Below are 11643 nucleotides of genomic sequence, written 5' to 3'. Positions count from 1 at the left end.
AACTTGAAATGTAGGTGGAACACATGACTAGAGGACTGGTGCACCAATTGTTGTTTGATCTGATGTAGGTGAAGCTGGCCAAACACACAATTCTATACATTTGACATGGGACAGCATTTAAAGACTACTCCAAAGTCGCACCTAATCCAAAATGCTGTACTCTTTCAGATAAGGGAATTCTAATGTTATGATAATATAATGGCAATTTGATAGCACCTATTGTATTTTATTTTATTGTATTTTAATTTAATTTAATGTATTTTACATTTCCTTTTAATATTTTGTACATCCTCAACAGCTCTGAGACTATGGTGAGATATCAAGCAAACAAATAAGCAATCTATAAATTAATGTAAGGCCATATTGTTTTAAAACTGGAAGAACTTTTTTTCCTGTTTTCGTAGAAATGGGGAAAAGTTCTGTATTTCTTTTTAGTTTTCATTGCTGTCAACAATTACAGGCTGGTGTACAATTGTTTACATGCCATGGTTTCCTAGGTCTTGAATTCTGAATTGTTGATCTTTCAATTGTCATTATCAATTCCCACATCATTGTTTCAACTTCATCTCCTAGTGGGCAAGAACTTGTTGTGGAGACAAGTGCAAGTATAAATACTCTTAATGAGGCAGAGCTTGGGGAAACTTCAATTGGCTTACGATAAGACACTTTTACACATTATGATGATACTTGCAGCCTTGGTCTTGGTGCTTTTGCCTGAAATGATGTCCATGATTCCCAGTGCTAAATGCAGGACTAACGACCCTCTGCCTTTTCTTCACAAGCAATATCAGTCAGGAGATTTCATAATTGTGGGCATTTTCTCTCAGATCTACATCTACTATAAAATAATAGACTTCAGGAGACAGCCATCTAAGGAGCTTTTTGGCACCACTGTGTAAGATGTTTTACAGAGAGACATGAAAAGAGAAAGAAGAAAAGGATATAGAGCAGAGAGAGGAGAGAGGGAGGGAGAGAGGGAGAGTATGTAAGGTAGGAAAATATATAGATGGACAGTAGATTATAAATATTAGATGATGAATGGATGGATGGATGGATAGATGAATAAATAGATGATAGACAGACAGACAGACAGACAGACAGACAGATAGAAATGGGTTAGATAGACATTTCAATCATTAAACTGAGTTAGCCTATACCGTCTATGATATTTTGGGAAGTATGTATTTTGACAATATATAATGCTTATTTTAGGGTCATAACTCCAATGTATCAGCATATCCTCGCTTTAGAGTTTGCCATCATGGAAATCAATAGAGATATCTCTATTTTACCGAACCATACCTTGGGGTTCCATATCTATAATGCCTACTTTGATCCCAGTTGGACATACCGTGCCTCATTGGAGCTCTTCTTTACAAAGGGCCAATTCATACCTAACTATAGCTGTGATGCTCAAAACAGACCAATAGCCGTCATTGGAGGACCTTCCTCTGACATCTATCTATACATTGCTAATATCCTTTCCCTGTACAAGATGCCACAGGTATGTTGATTCCTTAGAATTAAGTGGCAGGAGATAAAAATCCATATAATATTTTTTCTGTAAAAATCTTCAAGGGAAAAAATATTGTAATAAAAACGGTACATTTTAGGAAATTTATGCTGCTAGAGACTACAAGTGAATTTTGGCGTGTTTTGGTTACGCCGCAGAACCTTAATTCTTCAGCTTTTAATGTTTCAAGGGGCTAGGCTTAGGGATATTTTTCAGCAAAATCAATATTCACCAAAGTGAGCATAATCCAGATTCACCCAACCTAGATTTTGGGATTTTTTTTTAGGACTTAGTATTGATTTTATTTCAGTTTCTCTCTGGCCTACTAAAGTTCTCCTTGGAAATAAGATGAAATTATCTTGAAATATTGCATCAATAGTATTGAAAACAACTGGAGAATCTTTTTTACAAATTAAATAATATATTGTAAATTAATATTTTTCTTAATGTTGGAGTGTACAAATTGCATTACTTAAATATTTAAGTGATACAGTTTGTGCTCTCTGACTAAACCTTGTGTCTTGAGATATGATATTGGAAATCCCAGACATGGAGTTTATTCTGTAAGCTTTTCTATGGTAACCTAACATGAAATGATTCATCTCTGAATTGTGAACTGGTGTTCTAATGTAACTCTGAACCACTGACCTATTTTGGTGATGCAGCTCAGCCTTAGAAGTGATGGCATAGCAATCTCCATGCACAGATGGAGGTCTTCTGATTGAACTTACTTAATTAAATCATGAGAAATGCTGGACATTCCTGCTCCATTAGCTCATCTTGAATATGAACATGAAATTTACACGGATTCCGGCTTCAGTTTCTAATTTAGCAGATAAAATAGGGAGAGAATCTGATTGCACATCAACTTTTTACTTTACAGTCATTTTTTCCCTTTTCATTGTTTATCTCTCTGTTTCTAGATATTGTATGGTTCTGCTCCTGAAATTAGCACAAAAGAACAAATTGCTGTTTATCAACAGATGTTGCCAAATCTGGACAGTCAATACAAGGGAATTTCACAATTATTACTATATTTCACGTGGACATGGGTTGGGATGTTGCTAGTAGACAACGAGAGTGGTGAAATGTTTCTGCGCAGGGTGCTTCCCATAGCTACTCAGAGTGGCATCTGCTTTGACTTCATTGCAAGATTTCCCAAAACTCTTCATTCAAATAATCTGAAAAAGATGATCGAAATAGGACTTAACATGTACAGATTTGTTATGAAAAGTAGCGTCACTGTGGTGGTAGTTCACGGTGAAAGTGGTAACGTAATGACTCTAAGGTTTCTTTCCAGTAATTTGAAAGACAATGATTTACCACTATGGACAAAAGGGAAAGTCTGGATTATGACAATCCAGATGGATATCACATCAAATCCCTTTCAGAGAAATATGGATATGGTTTTCCTTCATGGTGCTTTATCTTTTGCAATTCACTCAGAGAAGGTACTGGGATTCCAGCAATTTATTCAGATGAGAAACCCTAACTTGGAAAAGGAAGACACTTTTATCAAGATCTTCTGGGAAAATGCCTTTGGATGTTCCTTCCGCCCTTCTGTAACACAAAAAGCAAATGGGGCCACTTGTACTGGAAAGGAGAAACTGGAGGTTCTTCCTACATCTGTCTTTGAAATGGAAATGAGTGGCCACAGCTACAGTGTCTACAATGCTATCTATGTGGTGGCACATGCTTTGCAAGACTTCTATTCATCTATAATGAAATACAGAGAAGGGAGTAAAATCAAGGGGAAACTTTTGAATCAACATTTATGGAAGGTAAAATCCCCCAAAAGACAAATTACTGATGTCTCATTCTCTCTTGCTACTAGATTTCAGAAAAAAAACAAAAAAAGAAAAACATTCTTCCAAGGATTCATTTGTCCAATTTAGGTGAAACTGAGAAGTTTTGGTAAATATAAAGTTAGCTATTTACTTTTTAACAGTCTAAGACCAAGTAAATGTAAAATATAATATACCATTGATATATCCATATGTAACAAAAAAGTTTCTATAAGCTAAATAGCAATAGCACTTAGAATCATATAATGTTCCACAGTGCTTTACAGCCCACTCTAAGCGGTTTACAGAGTCAGCATATTGCTCTCAACAATCTGGGTCCTAAAGTTAGTTATAAAAAGTTTGCTTTTTCTTTCAAACACCTGGATATAAATAATTTAATAAGACTAAACATGATTTATTTCTAGATGACATGCATATAATTTATTTTGAAACACTGTATTCTATAGTTTTATCTGGTCTAAGAACAATATGTTATGTTGCTCATTTGGTATTATTTTTTTCCTTATATATATATTTTTTCTTATATGTTTTTTCTTATATGTTTACTGACCCTGCTGATTCAGAGAATTTTCTGAAATCCAAAAACATACTCAAAATTCAATTTCTTTTAGAAGAAAACCATGGAGATGGTTTTCATTTCGGTACTAGAAACTTTATTAAAATGTATTGAGGTCCTCATCATTACAAATTTAACATTTTTAAGCCTTCTGCAACATTCACCCCCTTATATTCTTTTATATTCTCCTCAATATAAACTTGTTTCTCAATTATATTTTTCAAAAATCTGCTAGAAATAATTAGTCTGATTCAGGAGTGAAATGTAAAAATGTTTGCTACCAGTTCTGTGGGTGTGGCTTGATGGGCGTGGCTTGGTGGTCATGTGACCAAGTGGGCATGGCCAACTTGATGTCACTCACTGTTAGAGTCAGGAACTGCACATTTGAAGCTCATTCTGCCCTTCTGAAGCCCCCAACGCTTTTAGTTTTCCTCCACCACCCAAGCGAACATGGAAAAACGAGGGGGGGATGGGAAGGAAAATGTGTAATTAGCAGAATCCAGCACAGAAATGGAAACATGAGGGGGGAGGAATTGGGAGAAGAAGGTGTAAGAAGACGTTTCCTTAGATCACTGACGCTCCCAACAATGAGTTTGGCGGCGATCTAAGGAAATGTCTTCCAGCTCTTCAAGATTGACTTTAAGCTGACAGCAAAAGTAGTGGGGGGGGGGGCAACAGGGACATGTGTGTTTGTGTGCATGTGTATGTCCCTCCCTCTGCAAGGACTTGGAGGCAGATGCTGCCCCTCTGAGGAAAAGAGGAGGCGGCATACCTCCAATTGCTACCGGTACGGCGAACTAGCCTTAATCTCTGCTACCTACTCGCCCGAGCCGGTCCGAACCAGTAGTATTTCACCCCTGGTCTGATTTAAATTTCTGAATAGTCAGATCTAATATTTTATTTTATTTCTTCTGTTTCGTTCTGATGCTATGAAGATTCTCTAATCATAGTTACAATCAGTAATGCAATTTACTATTGCAGTTATTGTTATCTTTCATGTTTTACAAACCTTGAAAGGATTTCTTGTCTATACTTGTCTATACTTTAAAGGGGAGAAAGACTGGTGTTGGCTTATTTTTTGATTTAGCTCAACTACATGATCAGAAGAACATCATTTAATAATAGTGCCGGGCAAAAAATTGGGTTCAATGAAAATGGAGAATTAGAGACTGGATTTGATATTATAAATTGGATCACATTTGAAAATTTATCTCTTAAGAAAGTCCAAGTTGGAGGCATAGACCTCAAGGACTCCAATGAAAATATTGTCACCATTGATGAAGACGATATTGTATGGCCAAGCAGGTTTAACCAGGTATGGACCCGTCACCTTGTATTCAGTCCAGATTTCACTACTTCTAAAGCTCACTTAGAGGCAAACTATTCCACAGCAATGAACCTCAGAAACAGAATCATATTCTCTCCCTGAAGCCTCTCCAGCCTAGCTGTTTGTTTATCCATGTCAGTAGCATCACAGTTAAAATAAGGCAAAACATTCAAAAATATAAAATGCAGGATTAAAATATGTACAAATTAAACAGACCCAAGAAACTAGCAACATTGATTGTGTTCCGTCATGCTGCCATGAGGTCCTGAAATGTATAGTGATAGGGGCACAAAGGGCAGACATACATATGTTTTGTTCTCTGAATGTCACCATAACCACAAAGATTAAAAGCAACTGGATATCCCCATTTGTTCAGTTTGTTTCTGGATCTTTTTGTACTCATGAACAGTCTATTCAATGGTTTGCATACTTCTCAGTTTTTGTCAGACCCAAGTGCCAGTTCCTCCATTGGTCCCATCCAGTATTACTTCTTTGTAGCATTCCATAAATCCACTCTTTGAAATTCTTCAAAGTCTTCCATCCACCTAAAGAACCTTTTCCTGGATTTTAGTCTCTGCTGATCTGGTTATCGGCCACAGAGTGGATCTTGTCTTGATATTATTTGAGTCTTTCTCTATATATGCTGCTGTTAAGACATTCGGGTCCCTTAGACAACAGCTGGCTAATCCTTTCAATCCAGAAGCATTCAAAGCATACTGAAGTGGTGATTTCCACCTGTGACACTCTGTGTATATAATAATAATAATAATAATAATAATAATAATAATAATAATAATAATAATAATAATAATAATAATAATAATCACAAAGTACCGGGACTTGCAAATTGAAGTTGACCGACTGTGGAAAAAGAAATCGTGTGTGTCCCGATTGTAATTGGAGCCCTTGGAGCAATCCCCAAAGGGCTACCCCACTATTTAGAAATTCTAGATTTGCCAGACTTAAACATTTTGACTCTACAAAAAAACACCTTACTCAGAACAGCTTACATCCTCCGACGATACCTTAACAGTTCCTAGGTCCTTGGTTAGGACTCGAGCTGCTGAGCTATTAACGAGCCTCAAAGGCTGTGAATCTCACTAAAGATTAATCAATAATAATAATAATAATAATAATAATAATAACAACTACTACTACTACTACTACTACTACTACTACTACAACAACAACAACAACAACAACAACAAACTTTATTGTCATTGTACGTGTATACACAATATACACATACAACGAAATTCACTTAACACCCAAAGACCAGGTCCACAACACATGACAATCCCCAAACACACTCCCACCCACCACAATTCTCCACCCCTAAACCTCCCAAACATCCACACAAGAGACCAAGTAATGCTGTCCAACAGCTCACTGATGGTTGCCCTTTAGTTCATTGTTGAGTGCAATTATAGCTCTGAGATAAAAACTATTCAGAAAACGTGTGGCCTGAGTTTAAATTGTTCTGTATCTTCTGCCAGAAGGCAACAGTCCAAAAAGATTGTAAGCAGGATGGGATGACTCTCTGAGAATGTTATGCAACTTTCTCAAACAGCGAGAAATGAAGATGTCGTCCAAGGCTGGTAGCTGGAGTCCAATGATATTCTGGGCAGTTTAAGCCTTGCTGATAGATTTAGAAAGTCATTCACTGGTGATCCCTAGGATACCTTCTAGGGTAGAAGGTGGGTTAAGTGGAGAGAAATGGAGTAGGCCACAAAGAAAGTTCACACCTTGCATGTAAATACTATGTGACAACTTTGCCGTTCACTAAAAGCCTTGCAGATGTTCAAAAGCAAAGAAAGGCAAACAATATTTGTAAATCTATGCCTCTATAAAGTGGTCTTTTTCTTAGCGAGAAATTATTATATCAAAAGAAAAATATGATGGAAGGATATGTCTGAAAATACCGAAAGAAACTGAGATGCCACGTTTCCAAAGATAAACTTCTTTTTATTATTTATTTATGGACAGATCCAGCCACTTTCTCTGTGTAATGGGAAGTGTGAGTCAGGCTACAGTAAGATTAAGATAGAAGGAAAACTATTTTGCTGCTATGACTGTCTTCGATGTCCAGAAGGGAAGATTTCTAACAGGGAGGGTAAGAGACATTGTATATCTACCTCATGAAATGAATCTGGTTGTCAAATATACCATGGGAAATTTTCTGTTTTCTGCTAACTCTTTCATTTGGCAGATTAGACTAGAAAATAGGGATAAGTAATTGAATTGCAATCATGTTCATTATTGGTAGGAAGAAGTGAATTTATGCAAATACTAACTGAATATATGTGCTTCACTACAAAACTATGTGATCGGGCTTGATAAATCAACACAGCTTGAAAATTAATGAGTAGTTGCAATTGGCCTCTCCTCTCCCTTTCTCTCTCTCAGCCTTGCCCCACAGAAGCCTCCCCTATCCTATCCCCTTCTCTCCCTTAGCCTTGCCCCTCAGAAGCCTCCCCTATGCTATCCCCTACTCTCCCTCCCTATATCCAATTAGATGGATCCGCCCCAGGCGCCTGATGGATCCTGATAGGTTCCAGACGGAGCTTGGGCCATTTCCTGAGGATCTAGCACATGACTCGGCCGAGGACCTGGTAGCCGCCTGGGATCGGGCGGCTGGTGGGGCCTTGGACCGAGTTGTGCCTTTGCGGCCTCTGACCCGATGCCGATCCCGTGCGGCTCCTTGGTTTACTGAGGAGCTGAGGGAAATGAAGCGCCGGAAAAGACGCCTGGAGAGCGGTTGGAGGGCCAGTCTCGCTGAATCTAATCGAACACTGGTAAGGTCGCATATTAAGGCCTACCTAGTGGCGATAGAGACGGCAAAGTCTAACTACTTTTCCGCCTCTATTGTGTCATCAGGGAATCGTCCGGCTGCCCTGTTTAGGGTGACCCGCGCCCTGTTCCATCCAGGAGTGCGGGAGGATCCCTTAGAAGGCAGGGCGGAGGATTTCGGACAATACCTGTATGACAAAATCGCCCAGATCCGGGGGGATTTGGACTCTGACTGGGTAGATCAGGGCAGGGTGACGAGGAATAGTCTTGAGAATGTTATCTGGGAGGAGTTTGATGCTGTGACTCCTGATGATGTGGACAGGATTTTGGGGAGACTTAGTGCGGCCACATGTTTACTGGACCCGTGTCCCTCCTGGTTGGTACTGGCTTCCCGGGAGGTTACACGAGGCTGGCTCCAGGGTGTTATCAACGCTTCGTTGAGTGAGGGTTACTTCCCCACCGCCTTGAAAGAGGCGGTGGTGAGGCCTCTCCTCAAGAAGCCGTCCCTGGATCCGGCAATATTGGCCAACTATCGTCCTGTCTCCAACCTTCGCTTTATGGCGAAGGTTGTTGAGAGTGTGGTCGCACGACAGTTTCCGCAATTCCTGGAGGAAACATCTTATCTAGATCCGTTCCAGTCGGGTTTCAGGTCTGGGCACAGCACAGAAACGGCATTGGTCGCGTTGGTTGATGATCTCTGGAGGGCTCGGGACAGGGGTTGTTCCTCTGTTCTGGTCCTGTTAGACCTCTCAGCGGCTTTTGATACCATCGACCATGGTATCATGCTGCACCGGCTGGAAGAGTTGGGGGTGGGAGGCACCGTGTTGCGGTGGTTCTCCTCCTTTCTCTCCGACCGGTCGCAGTTTGTGTTGGCAGGGGGGCAGAGGTCGACCTCGAGGCCTCTCATTTGTGGAGTGCCGCAGGGATCGGTCCTCTCGCCCCTTCTGTTCAACATTTATGTGAAGCCGCTGGGTGAGATCATCCGTGGCTTTGGGGTGAGATACCACCAGTACGCTGATGACACCCAGCTGTACATCTCCACCCCAGGCCACCCCAACGATGCCCTTGAAGTGATGTCCCAGTGCCTGGAGGCTGTACGGGTCTGGATGGGGAGGAACAGGCTCAAGCTCAACCCTTCCAAGACTGAGTGGCTGTGGCTCCCGGCATCCCGATATAGTCAGTTGACTCCATCACTGACTATTGGGGGCGAGTCATTGGCCCCCACAGAGAGGGCTCGCAATCTGGGAGTCCTCCTGGATATGCAGCTGTCCTTGGAGGAACATCTGACGGCTGTAACCAGGGGGACCTTTTGTCAGGTTCGCCTGATTCGCCAGTTGCGGCCCTTTCTTGATCGGGATTCCCTGTGCACAGTCACTCATGCCCTCGTCACCTCTCGCCTTGACTACTGCAACGCTCTCTACATGGGGCTCCCCTTGAGGAGCACCCGGAGGCTCCAGCTGGTCCAGAACGCAGCAGCGCGGGTAGTGACGGGAGCAGCATGGCGCTCCCATGTAACACCGCTCCTGCGCGAGCTGCACTGGCTCCCAGTTGTCTTCCGGGTGCGCTTCAAGGTGTTGGTTATCACCTTTAAAGCGCTCCATGGCATAGGGCCTAGCTATCTGCGAGACCGCCTGCTGCTACCGACGACCTCCCAGCGACCCGTGCGCTCCCACAGAGAGGGCCTCCTCGGGGTGCCATCAGCCAAACAATGCAGGCTGGTGACCCCCAGGGGGAGGGCCTTCTCTGTGGGGGCACCCACCCTCTGGAATCAGCTCCCCCCAGAGATAAGGAGAATCCAAGACCTCAGTGCCTTCCGTCGCGCCCTTAAAACCCATTTATTTAAACAAGCCGGGCTGGCTTAAGATGAAATTTTTAACTGTTTTTAAATGTTTTAAACGTTTTTAATTGGTAAATGAGTTTTAATTGGGCCAAATTTATATATCTTTTAATTGTTTTTAATATTTGTTCTGCATGTTTTTTTAATCTGGCTGTACACCGCCCTGAGTCCTTAGGGAGAAGGGCGGTATAGAAATCCAATATAAAATAAAATAAATAAATAAAATATATGTACCTCACCAAATGAATCTGGTTGTCAAATATACCACGGGAAATTTTCTGTTTTCTGCCAACTCTTTCACTTGGCAGATTAGACTAGAAAATAGGGATAAGTAATTTAATTGCAAGCATGTTCATTATTGGTAGCAATAAGTGGATTTATGCATATACAGGTTGATGGCAACTAAGTTAATGTACGACATATATTTTTTTAACAATTAATTGCCAGTCCTCACTTTGAACATTTGTTGTCACTTTTTATTCTTTCAATGCAACTTCAACATCAATGTTTTCTTTCATAGACATGGATGAATGTTTTCAATGTCCAGAAGATCAGCATCCCAATGAGGAGCAGGTTTTGTGTCTCTCCAAGGTTACAAGATTCTTGAACTACAAAGAAACCTTGGGAACAGTTATGGCTACCTCTTCTCTTTTCTTCTCTTTAATCACAGTTGGAGTCCTTTGGATCTTTATTAAGCATCAGGACACTCCCATTGTCAGAGCTAACAACCGAAACCTCACATATGTACTCCTTGTTGCTCTCCTGTTATCATTTCTTTGTATTTTGCTATTCATTGGGAAACCTCATAAGGTGACATGTCTCCTTCGTCAAACTGCCTTTGGCATCATCTTCTCAGTGGCCATTTCTTGTGTTTTGGCCAAAACCATCATCGTAGTTCTAGCTTTCATGGCTACCAAGCCAGGGTCCAAGATGACCAAATGGTTGGGGAAAAGACTTGGCACATTTCTAGTATCCTGCTGCTCCTTTATTCAAATTAAAATTTGTATTATATGGCTGATCATCTCTCCCCCATTCCCAGATGCTGACATGAAGTCAATAGCAGAAGAAATCATTCTGGAGTGTAACGAAGGATCTGCCTTCATGTTCTACTGTGTCTTGGGTTATATGGGCTTCCTTGCCGTTGTCAGCTTCACACTGGCCTTCCTAGCAAGGAAATTGCCTGATGCTTTCAATGAAGCCAAGTTTATCACCTTCAGCATGTTGGTCTTCTGCAGTGTTTGGGTGTCTTTTGTTCCAGCATACCTGAGTTCCAAGGGAAAATATATGGTTGCTGTGGAAATCTTCTCCATTATAGCTTCCAGTGCTGGATTACTGCTTTGTATCTTTTCTCCCAAATTGTACATCATTGTGCTGAGGCCCGATTTGAACAAAAAAGATCAGCTTAAAAGAGAAAAGAACAGAGTTCCATAAATTTAATTGCTATTTCCTATTTTGCATCACGTATCAGGAAATATAAAACCAATTTTGTCTAGTACCAGGGTAGAAACTAGGAGATAGTTTCCTAGGAGTCCTAGGAAACTAGGAAACTAGGAGACTGTCTCATACATGTGTTATTCTGGGGAAAAATAGAAGGAGGGAGAAGTATTAGATATTCTTGTTGCCTTGAATTATTTATAAAAAGGAATAATGGCAGGAGAAAGAAACATCTTTTTTTAAAAAATTCCCTATACTGAACCCTTTAAATGATATATTTATCATTTAAATCCAGAACAACTAAATTTATAAGATACTAGGATAGAAACAAGGAGAAAGAGGGCATGTATATATATGGATAGATGAGAGAGAAAGAGAGAG

The 11643-nt window shown here is 40.6% G+C and overlaps 1 protein-coding gene across 1 annotated transcript; it reads left to right on the top strand.

Moving 5' to 3' along the window:
- Nucleotides 1-2571: 2571 nt before the first annotated feature.
- On the top strand, nt 2572-11259 carry LOC148113821 (vomeronasal type-2 receptor 26-like). The gene is made up of 4 exons (XM_087893417.1): nt 2572-2787; nt 5094-5189; nt 7188-7314; nt 10349-11259. The coding sequence occupies exons 1-4, from the start codon at nt 2572-2574 to the stop codon at nt 11257-11259; spliced, it is 1350 nt and encodes a 449-aa protein (XP_087749543.1).
- The last annotated feature ends 384 nt before the right edge of the window (nt 11260-11643 follow it).

Source organism: Pantherophis guttatus, chromosome 4 (genome assembly GCF_059756535.1).
Source record: "Pantherophis guttatus breed Tessera chromosome 4, ASM5975653v1, whole genome shotgun sequence".
NCBI classification, from domain to species: domain Eukaryota; kingdom Metazoa; phylum Chordata; class Lepidosauria; order Squamata; family Colubridae; genus Pantherophis; species Pantherophis guttatus.
This window is presented reverse-complemented; position numbering and strand designations above follow the sequence as displayed.

Bases quoted from the DNA above. Each gene is read 5' to 3' on its own strand.
- LOC148113821 (XM_087893417.1), top strand. From the start codon at position 2,572: ATGTTGCTAGTAGACAACGAGAGTGGTGAAATGTTTCTGCGCAGGGTG. The intron at 5,190-7,187 runs GTATGGACCCGT...ATTTATGGACAG, and splicing joins GGCCAAGCAGGTTTAACCAG to ATCCAGCCACTTTCTCTGTG. The intron at 7,315-10,348 runs GTAAGAGACATT...TTTCTTTCATAG, and splicing joins GAAGATTTCTAACAGGGAGG to ACATGGATGAATGTTTTCAA.